The sequence below is a fragment of the Nelumbo lutea genome, chromosome 2, assembly GCF_056320005.1.
Source record: "Nelumbo lutea isolate HS-2025 chromosome 2, American lotus-T2T, whole genome shotgun sequence".
NCBI lineage: Eukaryota > Viridiplantae > Streptophyta > Magnoliopsida > Proteales > Nelumbonaceae > Nelumbo > Nelumbo lutea.
Window position 1 is genome coordinate 11,688,400 of NC_142685.1, and position 21,697 is coordinate 11,710,096.

The 21,697-nt window shown below is 39.0% G+C and overlaps 2 protein-coding genes across 2 annotated transcripts; one reads left to right on the plus strand and one right to left on the minus strand.

The window, feature by feature from the left end:
* The first annotated feature begins 3,868 nt into the window (after positions 1–3,868).
* Positions 3,869–8,401, plus strand: LOC148868577 (UDP-glycosyltransferase 87A1-like). The gene is made up of 2 exons (XM_088969322.1): positions 3,869–4,568; positions 7,378–8,401. The coding sequence occupies exons 1-2, from the start codon at positions 3,992–3,994 to the stop codon at positions 8,274–8,276; spliced, it is 1,476 nt and encodes a 491-aa protein (XP_088825448.1). The 5' UTR covers positions 3,869–3,991; the 3' UTR covers positions 8,277–8,401.
* A 648-nt stretch (positions 8,402–9,049) lies between these two features.
* Positions 9,050–19,058, minus strand: LOC148868578 (DEAD-box ATP-dependent RNA helicase 18-like). The gene is made up of 11 exons (XM_088971195.1): positions 18,624–19,058; positions 17,310–17,546; positions 14,706–14,966; positions 13,884–13,963; positions 13,614–13,719; positions 13,380–13,493; positions 11,304–11,402; positions 10,703–10,792; positions 10,256–10,362; positions 10,032–10,175; positions 9,050–9,793 (listed from the first exon to the last, which is right to left on the minus strand). The coding sequence occupies exons 1-11, from the start codon at positions 18,894–18,896 to the stop codon at positions 9,523–9,525; spliced, it is 1,782 nt and encodes a 593-aa protein (XP_088827321.1). The 5' UTR covers positions 18,897–19,058; the 3' UTR covers positions 9,050–9,522.
* Positions 19,059–21,697: the final 2,639 nt, after the last annotated feature.

Genomic DNA, 21,697 nt, shown 5'->3' on the forward strand with positions numbered 1-21,697 from the left:
ATTGAGTTGGAGAAATGCCTTAAGTCTAAAGATTTAATCCCCAGATTGAGAGAAAAGCAGTAAAGCACTGGTAAGGCAGGCCGGGTAAGGCTTTACTTTCAATTACTGGATATGAGTCAGCTTTTAGGTATATCAATTTGTAGTTTCAATTGCAGGGGAATCTTCAGAGGATGCAGATCTTAAATCACAACTCGGGAGGTTGTTTAATAGGGTGTAGCTAAATAATAAATGTTAACGGCTGCATTTCCAAAGATAGGTGTAGTTTTACACCCATGTTAATTCCTGTATAAAATACACTCACATTTACACTATTCTTCCAAACGTACATCAGTGTAAAAACAACACAGAACTGGTTCAACTTTTGCATTTATCCATCTGACCGTTTTTCATTTAGACTGGTGTATTTTTGTATTTACACCTTTAGGTAAAATTTCTTAAACTACTTCTAAGATTTAGAAAAAAAAAATAATTTATATCCCTATTGTTTCAGTATTGTCTTAAAGTACTCCTATTATTTTAGAAAAGTACCATTACCATTAAAATATTAACGGAATGGCTGAAATATATGTTTTGCCCTTAGTAAAAAATGATGAGCACAAAGGGAAAAAGGGGTCCTTATTGGGGCGGACAAGAACCAGCTCTATTCTCCCCCCAATAAAACCATGACACCGACTGCTCCTTTTCAGTTTCCTTCACTCCTCGGAAAGAGGAGGACATACAGCCTTCTAGGAGAGCAACGACAATGGACGATTTCTCTCTCTCTCCGCCCCCCCCCCCCCCTCTTCACCAGGGCAGAGCCAGGGGGTGGCGGAGGGGAGCCATGGCCCCCCTATGCAAATTCTCTTTAAATTTATTTAAGTGGATTTAGCCCTTTATTCATGTTTCCTAACTTTTGCCCCATCTATGTTTTCTAGGTCTTGGCCCCTCAAAAAAAATCCTACACCCCCCTGTTTTAGTCTGAGAGCACATCATCGCTGCTACGACTTCTAGCAGTGGTGGTGGTCTCTCTCTCTTCTTTCCTTCAGTTTGGGAGCAAGGACGGTCGATGGTTTTCCCTCCCTCTCTCTCTCTTCTTCTTCTTCCCCCATCAGCTCCGCCTCCCCTGTTTTAGTCTGTGAGCACATCGTCGCCATTGCGAACTGCCCCGCCTCATTGAACTCCCCCTCTTCCCTCTCCCTCTCGTTCTCTTCCCACAATAACAAGCAATAACAACTCTTAGTGCTCCCGTAACCGTCAATAGCCAACCGTAGGAATATCTTCGTTTTCTCTATACTAAAGCAAATCAGTACTTTTTGCCCCTAGTCCCAAAAAGAAGCGTAAAAAGTGCAAGAGAATAATGAATCTCCGACTTCTGCAATGTTGACTGGTTTGGCATCTCCGCCAACATTCGTTTCACCTCCAACGATTAGATTAGGGAGGGTGGTGAGGTAGTAGCTCTATTCAAAACAAATCTCCAAATTTTCAGGCATCAGTCTCTTTGGTTTTGCAAATAGACAAACTTACCCTATTTCGGCAGACGGAAGAAGCCAACTTCAACCAAGTTCAGAGACTTGAATAAGCTCGACTTTGGCGACTAGAAAATGGTCAGTAGTTATTACCCGTTCGCCTAAGCAAGGTTCGAAGTATCCGAAAATGCAAGTGCATCGAAAAGGTAATTTTAAGAGACTTATTGCGTTAACGTCTTGTATACGCATGCATATTCGAAAAAACTGATACAAACTAAGATACTCGTAGATAAACATTATAAATATTTTAATAAATCATAAAAAATATATCAATAACAATAAATATAAGACAATGAGGTGTATATACATTAAATTAATATATTTTAATAGTTTTATGAAAAATATATCATAGTCAATTATAATTTTATTAAAAATCCTATGTTTAACTATAATTCATAAATTATAATTCTTAAGTTTTAATGTTTTATGGGATAGGAAAAACCCAATTCTCCTATCCAACCATAAAACATGAATTAGCAAAAATTCTAAATTAAAATATAATCAATAATTATTTATTATTTATTTTCAAAAAATAGTTATTAAAGAAGAAATTTCAATTGCTTTATGGATATAATAGATCATCCATAGAATTATAATATATTCAATCATTGTGATCAAATGATAAAATATAATTATTTATTTATTTATTTTTTAATTCTAAAAATATAAAAATAATTATTAAATAAGAAATTTCAATTGATATATGGATCATCCATGGAATTATAATATGTTCAATTGTTGCTATCAAATGACAAAATATAATTAATCATTATTTATTTTTTAATTCTAAAAATATAAAAAAATCAAAAAAAAATACTAAAGAAGAAATTTCAATTATTCTATGGATATGATAGATAAATCCATTGATCTAAAACATATTTAGTCTTTATAGGTGAGAAAATTTATATTTTCAAATTTTTTTATTAATTTATATTTTCTCAAAATATCTTCATCAATTTTCCATAAATTTTATTAATAACACAAAAACATTATGATTTTGAATGTAAGAAATGTAGATCAACATAAATTTAAACATTCAAGAAAAAAGAAATCACAAGATATTATAAAAATTGAAAAAACGTACTTATTTTTGCCATATTTTTTCAAAATCTAAAAAAAATAAACAATTCACACTTGCTTCTTGCAAATTTTTTCAAATCTAGCATCGTAAAAATGAGGTTTGGAGTCTTAGAGTCATTTGGGGGTGAAAGAATGCTTATTTTAGGGAAAAGAAAATTGTTTTTCCCATTTTTTTGTCGTATCTTTTTCATCAATACGCTACTAATATGCCCCAATACACCCCGATACAGGTCCGATACAAATGAAAAAAAGACAAGATGTTCGATTTTCATACATATCTCGTATCTGTCTTTCAAAGATACAATACAATACGCCCTGTATCGAACGTATAATATTGAAATTTTAAACCTTGGTTGGGGGTGATGGTAGGGGAAGGGGGTTTTAGAAGTTGCAGAGAAGGAGCCCAAGCCCTCCCATATTCGGCGGTTCAACCAACGCGGTAGTTGCAATAAGAGGACAACTCGGTTGCAATAGTTGATCTCGTCGTTCTCCTGTTCTCCCTAGAAGGTCGTCAAACTTGAAAGGCTTCACAATAGCACGGGACTCAAAACCAACGTTTGTTAACCCTTGGTCGAAAGTCAAATTGATGCTTTGTTTTACACGTACAAAATATTTGCACGTGAGATGCAAAATGTACTTGCACAAATAGATTCCATTTTTTGAATGGAGAAAGCATCCATTCCATTATATACATATACACATATACACACACCATATATATATATATATATATATATATAGAGAGAGAGAGAGAGAGAGAGAGATTTTTTAAATTTTAACTACCAAAGAGTAACTAACCACTTTTGTTTAAAGTTTACAGGCTTGCTTAAATTCAATACTTATTCACTTTTTCAAACTCAGTCACAAAAGTCGTTATGGTCTTTGAAAGTTTGAAACCGAAATAAATAAATTTCTAATTTTTTAATGATTATTTACGAATTTTGTTGAAACTGAAGGAAATAGATTTCTAATTTTCTACCGAATTTTGTTCTGAATGAAAGCCTGAAACCTCAATTAATCAAATTTTAATTTTGTAAATATAGATAAAATAATTAAATAATAGGGTTTAAGGATGATGATAAATAATTGTGTTGAATTTGATGATTTTGTATATTTCATAATTCGTATCTATTTCATTTTTATGTCAGCATGATTCAACTCCGGTTGATCCTTTAAACCGTACATCGGGTCGATGCACGGCCCGGTTGTCTGCACATCGGTGATCGGTGCCCATGGTTGTCTAGTTACTAGTGTAGTGATTTGTCGGGATCAGATCCGAACTCGTGCCTCGTGAATCGTGACCAGACTAGCGTTCTGTGCCTTGGTGGTCAGCCTGGGAGAACTTTGGGGAGTCGTGGACTGATCATCCACCGTTAAAAGCGATCGCACCTATACGGATACACACGATGCAGAATTCTCCAGCCCCCCTCCCTTTAAAAAGACGAGAGAGAGAGAGAGAGAGAGGAGCAGTTTCGTCATCGTCGGAGGCCATGGATTCTGTCAAAACACAAAAAACCTCCGGTTGCCATTTGGTGGCAATCCCATACCCAGGAAGAGGCCATGTCAACCCCATGATGAACTTATGCAAGCTCATCGCTTCAAGAGGCGATGATATCCTCATCACCTTAGTCGTCACCGAAGAATGGCTCGACTTCATAGGCTCGTCGCCTGAGCAAGCTAAAATACGGTTCCGATCGATCCCGAACGTCATACCGTCGGAGCGCATCCGTGCACTCGACTTCCCCGGATTCGTTGAGGCTGTTTATACAAAGATGGGGGCTCCGGTGGAGCAGCTGCTAGACCAGCTCGAGCCGTCGGCGACTGCCATCGTAGCCGATACTTACTTGCCTTGGGCTGTCTCTATCGGCAACAGGAGGAACATTCCAGTTGGATCGCTGTGGACCATGTCGCCCTCCGTATTCTCGCTCTTCTATCATTTTGATCTGCTCTCACATAACGGACATTTCCCAGCCGATTTGTCAGGTACCTTCCGTAACTTTAAACTTCCGATAAATTGGTATAAACTAAAAAGCCCCCACCCTCCTCCGTGTGCGAAGCTCCATCTGTCTCCCGCCGAAACCCCTTCTTCCCTCTCGTTCTCTCTACCGCCGCTGTTCAGGCTCAAGCTCCGTGCGCTCTCTATTTCTCTCACTGATCGTTCACTCTCTCGATCTTGATTTTTGAGGTGAAAATGCTTAAACAACAAAAAGGTGTAGACGTTAATGAACAGTGTTTCCCAATTTTTCCTTTTGTTTGTTTGGTCTTCAGATGGAACACGATTGTTAAGGAACAGTAATCCCTTCGATCTTTCTCCCTCAACTTCAGTTTTTCCGACAAGATTTCTGCCAAGAAGCCACAGGTGGCTTCTGGTCCTTCCAACGACAAGTCACAGGCAGCAGCAGAGTATAAAAATAATATTTTTTACATTATTTTTAGAATAAAATAATTCCTTCGATCTTTCTCCCTCAACTTCAATTTTTCCGACAAGATTTCTGCCGACAAGCCACAGGTGGCTTCTGGTCCTTCCAACAAGTCATAGGCAGCAGCAGAGTATTTTTTTACATAATTTTAATAAAAAAAAATATCAAAAAAGGGTAAAGAGATCACTGCTAATTTCCCTCCTTTCTTTTGTTTATCCCCATCGCTTATTCTCCACGGCCGACGAACCAAAATCAAACCAGCTCAGCCCACCGCCTCCTTCTCTTATTTTCCTCCTTCCCCTTCTTCCCCCCTCTTTTCCTCCCCTTCTTTTCTTCGTTTGTCTACTTCTTCTTCTTCCCTTTTCTCCCCTGCTTCCGCAGGGCTATGGTAGTGACCAAGAGATAAGCAGTTGACTCACACTACTTTTCCTGTAGGGTCGTAGGGGCCACCGAATCAGGACCACATCGACGAAGGTCGAGACTTCCCTCGTTCAAAATATTTTCCTATTTTTGTTAGGTGTGGATAAATAGCGAGAAACGCGGGATATTTATTGGAAAACAAAACTCTTTCGTTAATCGTGTTTCACGACGTGTCTCGGACGATTGATTTTCAAGAAAAAAGGGTTAGAGCTGAAGGAAGAAGGAGATGAATAGTATTTTTATCCTTATATATATATATATTATTTTAAAAAATATATAAAAATATTACTTTTATTGATAATTCTAATTAGAACCAAAAGCTGCCCTTGTCAGCTATAATCCCAAAGAAAAAAAGAAATTAACAGCATAAAACAAGTATTGTAGTCCTCTCCATAACACTTCTATATTACACTTTTGAAACCTTTTTTTTTCTCTTGTGTGTTAAAAAAGTGAAGTCGACTTTTCTTATTCTTGCTTTGTTAAAGAATAAAAAAAAAATAAGTTCAGGGAATTTGCCTAACATCGACTTTTCTCATATTTTGCCTAACAACAGGCCGTTTGGCGAGTTTTTTAGAAATTTCTTCTCTTAGCACTGACAGTCAAAAGACTTAAAAAGACGCATTGTCCCACCTGTTAAATCCCTAACCAAATGTTTTCTATTAAAAATGTATATTTAAAAGTTTGGAAAGATTACAAATGCAAATATATACAGCTTAAATATATATTTGCATTTGTATTCCTTTATAGTGTGACTTAACCCAGATCAATTAAGTGCCATCTCGCCTTTTGCATTTGCACTCTGTATATTTGCATCAATTAATAATAAGTTATCTCGACTTTTGTATTGTATAATGAAATAAAATAGTAGTATCAATTAAGTGCCATCTCGCCTTTTGCATTTGCACTCTATATATTTGCATCAATTAATAATAAGTTATCTCGACTTTTGTATTGTATAATGAAATAAAATAGTAGTATCAAATTTCTTACTTTAAGTCATCTCTCTCCTTTTATGTTATCTAATGAAATAAAATAGATTTTATTAATTTTTTGTGTTCATCAAAATATCAGCACATGTATATGATTAACAATTTTAATTAAAAATTAAAAGAAATAATATTTAAAATTAGTATTTCATAATTAAATGAAATAAATAATTTATCAAATCCAAAATTATATAAATGATGATTTTAATTCCAAAAAATTTATACAAATAAAATATTAATAGTAAGATAATTATCTTAATATTTAAAATTTATAAATTTGTGTATAGTTATGCATCCCGGGTATCAAGTATCAAATATCTTAATAAAAGGGGCCTATTAGGGCCAGATGGATCGGATACTCCAAAATTCCCACAGAATTATCATCCCTAACTACATGTCTTTTTATGCATTTTTCCATTGCTTCTCGAAATCCGTGCATTCTGAGCTTCTGGACGCATTAGCTTTTGGCGGGTAAACAGCACCTTAGCCTTTAAGTTGAACGGTTCTATGAGATAATATTAGAACATGTTTGATCAAGTCTTTAGCGATTGATCTTGTCTTTCCCTTCTTTTCCTTATTTTTTTTTTCAAACCAAACATAGCCTAAAGTAAGCCAATATTCTTCCTCTCCACCATTAACTGAAATGAAAGATTACGCATGTCCCTAGGTTCATCTGAAAAGGTGAAGAGTACTTATTTAGCGGTTAGTTGGAATCCTCCAACAGATCCTTTATCTTTCCATTATAGACCTCTTACATGCTTAAAAGCAGCTCAAAAGTTTGATCTTTGAATGACAATTGAGCTTGCCTTCAGAAATTGTTGGATTGGAACGTTTTAGGCTAGATTAATATTTGTGAGGTTTCTTAAGCCTTCAATTGATTGGTTTCTCAACATGACCGTAGACTGTAAATCCCTTCCCTTTTAATATATATATTTATAAGTTTAAACTGCATCTTTCCTGTGCCAGAAAGGGGAGGCGAATGCATCGATTACATACCTGGCATATCTCCCATTCGCTTGAAGGACATCCCTAATGTCTTTTCAGAAGCCAGTCGACTACTCCTAAATCGGGTTATTGAAGCATTCAATTGGGTGGTTAAAGCACAATGTCTTCTGGTCACTTCTTTCTACGAGATGGATACCCATGTCATAGACACCTTGAGGACAAGACTTCCATTTCCAGTCTACCCAGTAGGCCCCTCCATTCCTTACGCAACGCTTGTGAAAGACTCGCCCTCCACGACTACTACACTCAGCGACGCCGACTGCTACTACAAATGGCTTGATTCTCAACTCAGAAGCTCTGTCTTGTACGTATCCATGGGCAGCTTTCTGTCCACCTCTTCCGAACAGGTGGAGGAGATCGCAGCGGGGTTACACGATAGTGGGGTTCGTTATCTATGGGTTGCTCGCGAAGACGCTTCACGTTTTCGGGAGACTTGTGGCGAGACTGGGCTGGTGGTGCCCTGGTGTGACCAATTGAGGGTCTTGTGCCATCCTTCTGTGGGAGGATTTTGGACGCACTGCGGATGGAATTCGACCTTGGAAGCTGTGTTTGCAGGTGTTCCTATGCTCACTTTTCCCATACAGTTCGATCAGTTCACGGATAGTAAATTAATTGCGGACGACTGGAAAATTGGATGGAGGGTGACAGAGAAAGTGGGAGCAGAAACGCTGGTGAAAAGAGAGGATATTGCCAACCTCGTTCTGAAGTTCATGGACCACGACGGAAGTGAAACTAAGGAGATGAGGAGAAGAGCACGAGAAATCCAAGAAAGTTGTCAAAGAGCAATCGAGAAAGGAGGATCCTCTGAGACTAATGTCAGCGTTTTTCTTAGAGGCTTTCTGCAATGCCATGTTTCCTGAAACTTGTATTAGTTCTAGTGAGTAGTGACAACAAATATAAGCAGATTCCACGTTGGACTTCGACTTTCCATTGAACGCTTGAACATTTCATTTTCTTTTTAAACGACCATTTGCCTCTGGAAAAAGAATTGCCTCCAACGGCTCCAAGTCTCTAAGAACGTTGGATTTCGGATCCCAAATTCTCAATTCTCAGTGTGCCAACATGTCTACTAGCCCTCCACTTCCATTCCTACAAAAGGAACACTCATCAGGGTTAGGGTACAACTTGGGTGAGACCGTGAGGCCAACACGAGAATCATCCGGCCTGTCCGAATACACACATAATACATATACGTATATACCAAATATTATATATATATATATATATATATATATTGCAATACATATAGTCCCTATTTAAAGGTTTATATTATTGATATTAATTAGGTTCCTGCAGAGGTCACATCTGCCCCTCGCATAGGGCGCCAGCGCCACAAATGATGCATATTTTCGCGGAACATCTCCCCGGAAGTTGTCAATGAAAAGTATTTCCAATACACGGTTGGGATAGGCTGTGGGGCATTTGTTGGGCGCAGATGATTTGTTTCTGCAATTTTTTAATACATTGCACCTTATAGACCTGCTAGGCAGGACTTGGGTTGAAGGACCTGACCTTAGGCTCAGGCCTTGAGCCCCAATTCTTTAAGGATGGGCCTGGATTGACCTTAAGCTCAGCCCATATACAATTGTCTATACGGTGTCTTGTGCAGCAATCTGTGTAGAACAAAACAAACTTTTTAAGAACCATCAAATAAACGACAGACATTAATTTCTTCAGTTGAACACTGTTAAATAAAGATGCTTTTCTTTCTCACATCTTGCTCCAAAATGAATCTTCAATGTGCAAGTAATAATTTACAAGAAAAAAACATTTTCTTCTTTTCTTCGCTGCATAGAAAAGGTCCATATACAATTTGCTTGCCCATCTATACTTCTCTGCCGCGCTCTTCTCCCAAACTGTTTCCTCAAGCCATGTTTTTCCTGTCTATATTTCTTTGATATGCTTTTTTGTTCTCCCGTCCTGTCTCCAGTGTTACAGAGTCCTCAGAATAGGGTTTACTACACAATTTGTAAGCGACGCCCTTCAAAGCAATTCTTCAGTTCCTGTCTATATTTCTTTGATATGCTTTTTTGTTCTCCCGTCCTGTCTCCAGTGTTACAGAGTCCTCAGAATAGGGTTTACTACACAATTTGTAAGCGACGCCCTTCAAAGCAATTCTTCAGTTCCAGTAAGCTTTGCAAATTGGCTTTCATCAATAGCCCCTTTCTTCAATTTTTTCAGTAAGCGGTAATCTCGGTCCAACTCTTCCTCATCTTCAACAGTCTGGGCAGCCCGCCGCTGCCTAGCAGTTTTCTTTCTCGTAACTTTAGCTGGAGCATTTATGTTTGATTTGGGCTTTTGGGGTTTTTCCTCTTGATGCTCTAATGTCTTCTTTGCCTTCAAGTTCTTCTGTCTTTGTTTCTCACGAAGCTTATCCCTAAATAGTAGGAATTGTTAGCCAATTAGCACAGGCCCATGCTCAGAAACTTGCACAAAACTACCAGAAGGAAAGAAACATATCCATTCGGGATTGTTTCTCCCATGTTAGACCTAGTAACTGGTGGTTTCTCAAATGTGCCACCATCTAGACCTCCCTGTATCTCCCCGTATTCTAGTAAGCTACCACCTTAGATTTACTCTGAAACTATTAGAGAGATCAATAACATTTTGCTTACTTGTACTTGATCTCTGCCACATTGATATCATCAACTGGAGTAAAACCATCAACAGAGAGTGAGTGATGCTTCACCTCAGACATTGAAGGAAGCTGCAACAAGCCATATCCCATGGCCAACTTCCCAATCTCTAGGTCTCTCCACCTATAAGAAAAATAAAACGGCATAAGCATGTTGGAACTGAAGGATTTCCGGTGCATTTGAGAGGAGAAACTGCAAGTAACCTAAAAATATAGGAGCAATGATGTTCCTTGTATGCACGGATGTATGAGACAAATGCTTTGATTCCCTTTTCCATGACATCACGATCCTTTCTTGCTGCAGATCTTATCTGAAACAGTTGGTGTCCAATAAATCCAAGGTGATGTTAAATCCAACGGTCATCCAAAAACAATCAATTGAATACTAATCCTGAGAAAACTTGAAATATGAGGTCTGCTATACATGACATTAAAATCTTGCATAAAAGAAAGGATTAGCCATAATTAAGTCAAATAATTTATGGTCGAACATGACAATGTCAAATATTATTGAGCGAAAAAAGAATAGTAAAGAAAGACTTGGGAAAAAAATTCTACAGTACAATGCAAAAAGCATGGGCGAGAGAGAGAGAGAGAGAGAGAGAGAACTGGCTAGGAAGAGTATCATCACTATTAAGGATAAAGGCTTGCCTGAGGAATAATGTCAAGAGCCTCATCAGAACATTTTCTCTCTGCAAGAGGGACCCCTCTGATTCGCAGGAACTCCACATAAGCTTCCTCCTAAAGAGATAAATAGCAAATTAGTTGATATAGAGTCAAAAGTATCAAAGAAACTTCAAGGAAAGGATTCATCAAGGACTTAACAGTCAACAGGACTGATGATCTCAGACCTCTTAGTTACAAGGGACAAAATAAAAATATATAGGCACAAAAATGGCCTTACTGCAGTCAATAACTTGCACAACACTGTATAGAGGTTCAATACATAAGTGAACGGAAGCCACAAGACCTAACAAGATTGAGGCAGGAAATTGACATGACGAAATCACCCTTGGTGTTAACACACTGAAATAACCATACTAAGCACAATATCAAATATAAAACCTCTATATATAATTTAACAACAGGTGAGGCCTTCGCCCATCCTTGAGTGATTAGTTTACTGCACTACAACCATGAGGTTTAAGGTTCATCCCCACTTATGCACCCAAAAAAAGGGAAATGAGAAAAGGTTAAATGTGAGTTGAAGCTGGTTGACTTGACAAAATAATGAGTTATAAAGGCACAAAACCTTTGGCAATAGAAAAACAATGGCACTTCCTGATTTGCCCATCCGTGCAGTTCGGCCAACTCTGTGTATGAAAACATTTGGATCTTGAGGAGGATCATACTGCATAAGCAATGGAGAGGTGAATTAGTCAATCTACAGTAAAAAGCTTGAGGTATCCCATCTTGAACATAATCACAGTATGGAGCTTTCTACAAAATCCAAAAAAAAAATGAGGAAAGAATGATAGAGAAAATTTAATGCATGAAAATATTTTAAGTAACAGTAGATGATGATGACCCAAGAACCAGAAACCAGGAAGCACAGCAAACAAGCAAGAGCCAAAATCCAACAAACATATGGAGCCTTATAGTTAACATCCTAGAAAAAGGGATGCAAATTTAAGGAGTGGTCTGATGCAAGTTGATATCCTAGAAGAGAAAGGTCAAATTGGGTACAGCTCAAGGTAGTAAAAAATTGTGAGAACTCATAATTTAATAGATAACACAGCTCTAACTAAAGTATTATGGTAAAATAGGATTTGCTTAGCCTCGTGTTTTAAAAGCACAAAACATAAGAAAAGTAGAAAAGCAGAAGGCCCTTCTAGTGCCTGAGGTGTAAGGAGTAAGCAAGGTGCACACCTTTTCAAAGAAAGGCACAAAGTTTTAGAAATAAAAAATAAAAAGAAATGATACATATAAAATGCAATCCTGAATTTTAAAAGGAATTAAATGTTTTAGAAAGTGTATTGGCTCAAAGTAAAATACGTAAGCATAACATACAAGAATATTCAAAGTGAATGTGGAAGCTAAAGCAAACATACATGGATTATACCATTAAACTACTAAAGTACTTCGGGCACTCAGCAATTCAAGCAAATGCAACTTTCAATATGTTTATTTATCTCCTGATTGCATTACTTCAATTAGCAAGTGTGATGTTAAACAACTTGCATTCCTAATCTTAGGAGATCCACACTCTGCCTCTGTAAAGGCACCTTGAGGTGCCCAAACAAGTCTGTGCCAGTTTTTGGCCTAAATTTTTGGTTGGCATATATAAAGGGGTTGATTTCGTGACTTTAGTCGCAATCAATTATACTTTAAGATTATAGATCCGATATTGGTTGTATTATTCTTGCTTCCTTAGTAGAAATTTTTTCATTTGAGATTCTATTAGCAAAGAACTAAGGATTTGAGTATTTGAAAGGTCTTTTTTTTTTAAGTTAATATACCATTACTAGTGCACAAATAGCAATAAAAAGTAACTTAGAAGCTTATAATCCATTACAAAGGTGTAAAAGACATAAGATAAGAATCTACTAAAAGCAACAAATAAGGCTTGTTTTAAAAAGCTATGTGCCTATGCTGAGGCAAGTGCGCCTTTTCAGGGAGAATGGACCTAGGTCCAAGCAAGGCACATGTCCTAGAATGAGCCTTACTTATGTACCTAGGCTTGCTTTTTAAGGTACTAGCTTAGGCAATCCTATACAATTGAGATAGGTTTATGAAGTGTACAGTTGGGCTCCAAAAACAGGTTCCAATCGGTAGAGTCCAGGTATATACCCATATCAAAATCATATTTACTATCATATATATTTATATATGGCATTGCACATCCGGAACCAAGGTTCTAAATATCGATTCGGCGTATCGGCTTGTGTCGGTGCTTTTTTTATGTTTTATTTTTTATTTTTTTCAAAACCGGTTCAGAGGGGTTGAACCTTGTCTGGAACAACCCACCAACAATCATACCACATCATGTACATTACCAGACTCGGAAAAGCACTAAATTTGTAGTATACAGACATTAGTGTATATATATAGTAATATTTTCAATTGTTATATTTATTTATCATCAATAAATTCAATAGGTCATTCGTTCATATATTAATTAGGTATTCATTAAGCAGAAACCAGGGCTAGGTTCGAGGAAAACCCACAAGAGTAATCCAACTTAATGTCACAAGACAATAAGGGCCAGTTTGATTAAGATCTTAATTTGAGCAGCTGAAATGTTCCATGTAAGAAATACTTTGCATAATACATGGTGCCACTTGTGTAGCTCATCACACATCCACTAGGCAATTTTAATAGAATATACCTGCACAATCCAATCAACCCCTGGAATATCAAGCCCCCGTGCCGCTACATCGGTACATAGAAGAATTCCTTTTGAAAGGGCACTAAAGGATGTTAATGCTTTCTCCCTTGCAGTCTATTGAACAGCATGAGTGACATCAGAGTCAGAAGGTGCATGCAAACCAGCAACAACAGCCACCACTTCCATAAACTGTTTCACTTAGTGTCCAAATGTAATGACAACTATTAGATTTACCTGCTTCATCCTCCCATGAAGAGAAACTAAAGGACAACCTTTAAGAACAGTAAGGCATGGAAGGACAGCTCCCCAGTAATCAACACAAGCACATGTCATGAAATAACTGCAATAGAGATAAAAATTATGGTTGCACCAATAAACTAGATAAATATCATGCATTGCTCTACATAGGGATCAAGGATCAATTATCTGAATACAAACAAATCAAAGAAAGAAAGTACTTCTTAAAAAAACCAAATCAAAGAAAGCCATGTATGGATAACCTACACAATGATCTTTTTGGACATGTTTTTTGCTAAGAAATCAACAAGTTGTGATGGCTTCTTCTCAGCTTCACATTCCAAATACTACAAGTTTGTAACAAAAGAAATACAGAGAGAACAAATAAATGAGATGTGCTAGAAAGAGAAGTTCGTCAACATAAAGACAAAATATTTCCAAAATGGAGAACAGTAAACAAATGCAATAATGTAACCAGTGCATGAAGCCATGAGAGACAACAGGACCTGAAATAGTTCAATTACATAAATGGTCAAGATTCAAGAATTCAGATATGAATAATTGATGGACATAATGTCTCCATAACCCTGAATTCTCAAGCTGATAAGTGTGAGAATGTGGGTTTGAGTTTGAGAATGGCCACTGTGTGCAAAAAAGTGACAAAGGTCCCCTGCCAAAGCTAGGACCAACATTAGGTAATGGCCTTCATTATGCTAAGGGTGTTTGCAATTTCTAATCACATTGGCCCCTTTATCATGACTAAAATTATTTCCATAGCTTAACCTTTGCATCTTAAACAAAGTTTATCAATAAGAGTTGAGATTCCTTTGCCTTTGAATAGGAAAAAAATTCCTTTTGCCAAAAGAAACATATATGTTCAACAGAATTACATTCCATAAGATGGTTCGGACATCCAAGTACAGGCCTAGTCTCTGTAAGGATATCATCTATTAAGAAAGGACCTTGCAAACAATGGCTTAAAGAAACCATCAATGTATGCAAAAAAGCCCCAAAAATGCATACTCTGATTCAGAAGACCAAATTCATGAGTACAGAAATGCACATTCAATAAAATACAATATTACACACCTCGTTATGAAGGCCCAAGGGCATTTTCGAAGAGCTTGGTTGCTGTGAGGATGCCAACTCATCCAATACTTTGGCTTCTGTACGAACTTCAACCCTCACAGGATTTCTTAGTCCTGCCTTTGCAAGCTCTTCAACAGCCTCAGTTTGAGTAGCTGAAAAAAGACCAGTTCTACGAAGCTTTGGTAAGCGAGATATAATGGAATTTATCTGCTTTTGGAACCCCATATCCAAGAGTCTATCGGCCTCATCTAAGATGAGAATCTGCTCCATTCAACAAAATAAAGGATGAAATGACATAAAATAGATTTATTGCTACATAGGAAAGTAAAAGAGTAAGAATGTAGATATCCTTTGATGCCAAATTGTTTCTCTCATCACTATGAAACAACAATGCAAAAACAAAAACAAAAAAGGAACAGAATACTCCAAATAGCAGAGAAAGAAACTGCTCTGATGAAGGATCACCAAAGTCGTTTTTCCCTTTGAACTGTTCTAAAAATTGTAAATTGTAGAGAATGTTGAATTGAATCGAACCATGAACATATTGTAAATTGTAAGATTATTTCTTTTTTTATAAACTTGTAAAAAAATTAAAAACAGATATACAAGAAACTTAAATATATAAAGAGAAGTGACTTTATCCTATTGTACTTGACCAAATAAAGTTTATCATTTGTACACTAGAAGCTTAAGATGATAAAAAAAAAAAAAAACAAATAAATCATATTCTAGTAAAGGTCCTCAAACAAAAGCCCCTTAAATATTAAATGAAAAAATAAATGACAAAGTATAGAACTGGATCTCAATTGAATTGGTTCAGATTACACAAATTGTATTAAATCGTAACATTCATCATTGAATTATATGATTCAAATAGCAACCATAAGATTTTTGTAGGAAAAGATTCAAATTAGAATGCTTGGGATCCATGTTTTCAATCATGAACTGTATCATAAATCATAACATTTTGACAACTATGCTTTGTAGCTCAAAGCTATTTGTACTTCTTAATTTAGCTGTCCTTTTCTTTTATAATGATATATACCCACCAATCAAACTTCCCCCAAGACCCAAACTAATGAAGTTTAGAGCTATTAAAATTTACGTGTACCAATAATAAACTAACAAAGATTGTTTCCCCTCGCTCTATTCCCTTTCCCTTCACAAACATGAGCCAATTGCAACTTTTCTCCCGAGCCCGTTAAACCCCTTATCTTTAAACTGGGACTTTGGGTTTTGTAGAGGGTTAAGGGATGGCGAGTCAAGTTGTGTTATTGAGCTAATTCATTTACTAGAATCCGTTTGCTTGGACCCCACTTCTTCTGATCAAAGGGTTTGGACTCCTCTTCCAAAAGGTACTTTTACTTGCTCCTCTTTTCTAAAATCCCTTAGTTCTAACCACATTTCCCAAGGATTCTCTATCAAAAAAGTTTGGGCGCGACCTATTGCCCCAAAAATTGTTGTATTCTGCTAGGAAGTCTTCTATGGGAAAATCAATACTTTGGAAAACTTACAGAAAAAGAGGTCTTTCCCCAAATTGGTGTTCCTTGTGTAAGGCCGAGAATGAGGATTGTTTCCATTTGTTGATCTCCTGTTCCTTTGCTACAGCTATATGGAGGTGGAGCCTTTGTTTATTTGGAGGTAGGTGGTCTATGCCTTTTGATTTAAGCTCGTTATTCAACCCATCTGTCTTTGTTTGGCACACTAGAAGAGGTAAGGTCATGTGAAAATGTGTCAATGCAGCCACTTTGTGGACTCTTTGGGAGGAAAGGAATGCAAGAATTTTCTTAGAGAAGGAAAAATGGTTAGATGAAATGAAGGATTGTATCCTGACAAGAGCAATCCATTGGCTGAAAATTGTGGATATCTTTGATGACTTGTGGAGTAATTGGCTAGTAATACCTAACACTTCAATAAAGAATGATAGAATTCTGTTAGAATGGGTTCCGCCTTTGGAAGGTGTCATCAAGCTGAACTTTGATGGGAGCAGCCAAGGCAACCTCGGGCCTTCAGGTATAGGGGGTATCCTAAGAAATAAGGACAGCAACATAATTTCCCTATTCTCAGGACCGGTGGGAGTGGGAAATTCCACAATGGCAGAAATCCTTGCTGCAGTACAAGGAATTCAGATCGCCAACCAGCTTGGGGTAGAACTTCTCCTAGTTGAAGGGGACTCTCAGGTGCTATCAAGGTGGTTCCTAAAATTGGATACCACCATTTAGGGCTACAAAGATCTCATCAAAAAAGTAAAGTGGTTAACCAGCAATATGAGAGTTGAGGTAAAATGGGTTAGTAGGTCTACTAATTCTTTGGCTGATGCTTTAGCCAAACAGGGGGTTTCTAGGGAAGATCTTTTTTGTGCTTCTTTGTAAATTGTTATTAATTTGGAAATTTGTACTTAACTAGCACGGAGATGTTGCAACTCGTGCCTTTCCTTGGGAACTTTGTACTATTGTCTATTGCTGATTAATAAAATTATTTCAATTATCAAAAAAAAAATACACTAGCAAGCAAGAAAAACATGTTTGCTTAAATGGTATCCACTTCATTTTATATGTTAAATTTTCGAAGCTATTCAAAAAGCCGTGGCATATGAGTAAATACCTCAAGATTCCGCATATCTAAAACACCCATGCGCTCCATGATATCATATAGCCTCCCAGGTGTGCCTATCAACAAATTTGCTCCCTCCTCCACTATTTTCTTCATGTCCGCCTTTATATCTAAACCCCCCACAAGAAGCATAGGCTTAACATTCACTAATGTCGAAATGAAAGGCTCTGCAACATGATATATTTGTGAGGACAACTCTCTTGTAGGAGAAATAATTACCCCCATGACCTGTGGTTAATGCAAATCATTTACCAATGAGAACTACAATTAACCACATACAAGCACTAGGTTACCACAATACCACATTCATAACCATAACAGTATTTTTCAAATAAAAAGAATAGATATCCCAATAAAAATGCTTATCATGCAGTATGTCTATCATAACTTTATATGATTAAGGTTAAAAAAGAAAGCAAACCAGTGACAGCCAAATTAACTTCCAATTATTCTACTTTATAGTTCTTGTATGTCACTTGGTTAAATTTACCGAGAGGTGTAATTTCAGTTTTGGAATACTGAACAGGTACTTTTACACTTAGAATTACCCGGTAAATTGAGCATGCATGCATTCATTCTTATGAAACTATCATTCTTTCAATGGATATCACGTAGGAGAACCCCTAGGCTGATCATCAGAATAGATAGTACAAATTCCCCTCTAAGATTCTTCATAATATTATAGATCTGGACATCCTAGAATATGCAATAACCAACAGGTTTGAAGGTTTTAATTATCACATTAGCAGAGTGGATGATATCTTGGATGGCAAATTAGCTATCTGGCATCCATGCATTGGATAAATCAAATTGAAGAACACATGACCAGAAGCAATTTCAAGCGCATTACTGGAACTAGAATCATACCACTGTTTCCCTTCGATCAAATATGATTGAACCCAAACAGCTATTGTAAATGAATTATAGCATATCCCCAAATACAAGAGTTTTTATTTTCAAATACAAGGAGAGTTGAAGCTGGGGGTAAGCCGGTAAACAGACATATCAAAGGAGCACGATTTGCAGACTTGCAGTTTGTATAATTATTAGTTTACATGTAATATTTCTCAAGTTTTTTTTTCTGTTAATTGATGGATATGGTTTCTGGTGAGAGGATTTAAAGACTACAGCTAATTTGAATTCATATGCTGACCCCAAATAATTGACCATAAAGCTGATTTAAATTGAGTTGAATTGAGCATTTTGTATTCATACACTGCTAAAATGTAAGTAAATTAAAGCAAATGAAATTGAAAAAATTCTTAAAGCATTTAGAGAAACTGTGTGATAATAAAGATGACAGGCCTGATGAGGTTTCGGAGTCTCTGAAGATCGTCGGAGGATCTCGATAAGAGGAACCACGAAAGCTAGGGTTTTTCCTGAACCAGTAGCGGCATCGACGGCGACATCCTTAAAACTGCACAATAACGGGATTGTGGCAGCCTGAACTGGTGTGCAGAAGTGAAAACCAGCTCCCGTTAGAGCATCGAGAACGGGAGGTGACAGTGGTGGTTTCAGCTCAGAGAAGCGAACATTTGTCAGCACTCTATTGAGAGAATCCGTCGACGCCTCGGCCATGATTTGCGACCCACTGCAATTCAGTTGTATATTTTGAAGAAGGTACCAACAGCCGCTACTGGCATTTGGTTAATATGCACGATCTCATGAGTACTCGAGTAGGGTTTTATGGATGCGCATCGGGAAAAGCTTGGCTGTTTGTCAGCCTGCGCTGTTTTGAAGCTTCATGTACGTGACACGTCATGCATAGGGTAAAATTATATATTAATAAAAAGATAATAAATATTAGGAAAATTTGCGTATACTACCTTGCACTTTAGGCGGTTGTGACAATTGGTACCCGGCTTAGATTTCCATCGATTAGAAGATGAAAAATCTTAAATACCCCCATTGTTATTTCGATTTAAAATTATTAAAATAATCCATTGAACAATGCAAATAGTAATCAATGTTCATACTTGCATTTATAAATTATCAGAGAACCAGTTCCCTCACGCTGGTGGTGTCAAGGGAATACACTGCCGGGAAAGTTGATTTCAACATACACGATGCCAGAAAATTATTATGCCATCAAGAATCCGAGAACTAGTGTCGTTTCGGAGGACGACTCCTATTGCCCGTCGCTGGTAATGGGATACTTTCCAAAATTCTTACTATTAGGAGAAGGTACGTACCTTCTATTCATCATGTTCTAATCCCCTACTTTCGTTGATTTATTATATTGCTCCTTGATGTAATCATTTTCGGCCATGTACCAATGTTTTGTGATGTAAATTTTTTTGGTTAAGTATCTCGTTATTTGACCCGGTGGTGGCGTGCCTTAGTGATGAGCTACTTGGTAGTGAACTGCCTACTGGCGAACTGTTCGGTGGAGAACTGCCTGGGGGCGAACTGCCTGGTGGCGAATTGCCTGGTGGTGAACTGTCTGGTGGCGAATTGCCTGGTGGTGAACTGCCTGGTGGCGAGTTGCCTGGTGGCGAGCTGCTTGGTGGTGAGCTGCCTGGTGGCGAACTACTTGGTGGTGAACTGCCTGGTGGCGAACTGCTCAGTGACGAACTGCCTTGTGGCGAGCTGCTCGATGGCGAACTGCCCGGTGGTGAGATGCTCTATGGCGAACTGCCTGGTGGCGAACTGCCCGGTGGTGAGCTGCTCGGTGGTGAACTGCCTGGTGGCGAACTGCCTACTAGGCGGCCGATGATTTAGAGAATGCTGGAGCTCCCTGGTGCGGCGCAATCTAACTGCCTTCAGCATGAGGTGATCTTCTTTCCTTTGTAGGTTGCGGGAGCTGAGGGACCTGCGAGACTTCATCTTTTCTTCCTCTTTGTAGGTGGCAGGAGCTGAGAGACCTGCGAGAACTGAATCAGAGGTCCCGGGGGTATTTTCCCGGTGGGGGCTCTCCGACGCTTAAGTTAGCACTCTTATTGTAGAGAGCTTTGACAATAATATGAGAGAGCTAGAGAGCAGGGGTTACTTCCCTTCTTTCATCCCCCTCCCCCTTTGGGGGTGAGGTCTTTATATACCGGAGTCCTCGCGGGTTAGGTGGGTGAAAAGCCTCCAAACGGTAAGACTCGTCGCATCCTATCAGAACCGGGGTACGTGGTGAACTCCTCGAGGTCGTCAGGCTGGCGCTTGTGTCAGGTGGCCAGGCCGGCGCCTGGGCCGGGTTGTCAGGGGGTGCCTGCGTCAGTCGGCGGGTCAGTGTCTAGGCCAGGTCGTCAGGTGGGCGCCTGTGTCAGTCGGCGGGTCGGTGTCTAGACCAAGTCGTCAAGCTGGCGCCTGTGTCAGTCGGCGGGTCAGTGTCTAGGCCAGGTTTGTTGGTGGGCGCCTTATGGGCAGCTTGGCAGGATCATGCGCTAGGCTGGTCCAGGTTGGCCAAGTCGCGGAGGCCGCACGCCGCACGCATCTCGCGCTGGCCGCGCACGCGCCAGGCAGGTCGCGCGTGCCGCGCGCAGTTCGCGCTGGCTGCGCACGCGCCAGGCAGGTCGCGCGTGCCGCGTGCAGTTCGCGCTGGCTGCGCACGCGCCAGGCAGGTCGCGCGTGCCGCGCGCAGTTCGCGCAAGCCGTGCGTGCGCCGCGCAGGTCGCGCCAAGCCGGCTAGACTGGTGCCCGGGTGGGTCACCAACTTCGTAAGTTTGTTGGCTGGGTGTTTTCCTAGTTGTCACGAGGTGCCACGTGTTACAATTTCACTGGAGGGCCAAATCTGCCCTCATCAATAGCCCCCCACTCCCGAGCTGATAGTAACTCAGCGAAGGGAGTAGATTTCTTTTGGCCCGTAAGTCGATGAGCTAGTAAGTGCTGATCCAATTACTAGTGTGGTCCGTAGGCTTTGGGAGCGACTCGTAGTCTACTCTTCTTTGACTTTTGCCCGTGCCGGAGAGGCGACCGGGTCTTTAATGGTAATGTGGCCTGTAGGCTTTGGGAGTGACGAATGGTCTACTCTTTTCTAACTTTCTGGAGAGGCGACCGGGTCTTAAGTAGTAATGTGGCCCGTAGGCTTGGCCTGCATCAGCTTCGTAATGCCGGTCACCTACTCCTACAAGAAGCTACTAGGGGCTCGACCTTCGGGGGCAGCACTACTAACTTTAGGTTGCCAGCTCACACGGGAGCCTTGGAAGGCTCGACCAGTAAGGGCGCCTATGTAGTCAGTTGGCCGCCAACTCCCGCGGAAGCCACGAAGAGCTCATCTTTGTAGGGGGGACTTTGCGGAGAGGACTGATGTGGCATTATCTGAATTGAAAGCAAGGTTGGTAGAGCTACTTAGTCCGTTAGCTCCCTGCATAGTATCTGAGTTCATAAAAAATGTAAACTATAAAGCGATAGCTTCAATTTCTAAAAAGTGAGGACTTAGTTTTGGCAATATG

Excerpts from the sequence above, each read along its gene's own strand:
- LOC148868577 (XM_088969322.1), top strand. The coding sequence starts at position 3,992 with ATGCAGAATTCTCCAGCCCCCCTCCCTTTAAAAAGACGAGAGAGAGAG. Across the intron at positions 4,569-7,377 it reads TTTCCCAGCCGATTTGTCAG|AAAGGGGAGGCGAATGCATC; the intron begins GTACCTTCCGTA and ends TTCCTGTGCCAG.
- LOC148868578 (XM_088971195.1), bottom strand. The coding sequence starts at position 18,896 with ATGGCCGAGGCGTCGACGGATTCTCTCAATAGAGTGCTGACAAATGTT. Across the intron at positions 14,967-17,309 it reads TAGATATGCGGAATCTTGAG|ATTCTCATCTTAGATGAGGC; the intron begins GTATTTACTCAT and ends TGAATGGAGCAG. Across the intron at positions 13,964-14,705 it reads CCTTGGGCCTTCATAACGAG|TATTTGGAATGTGAAGCTGA; the intron begins GTGTGTAATATT and ends ACAAACTTGTAG.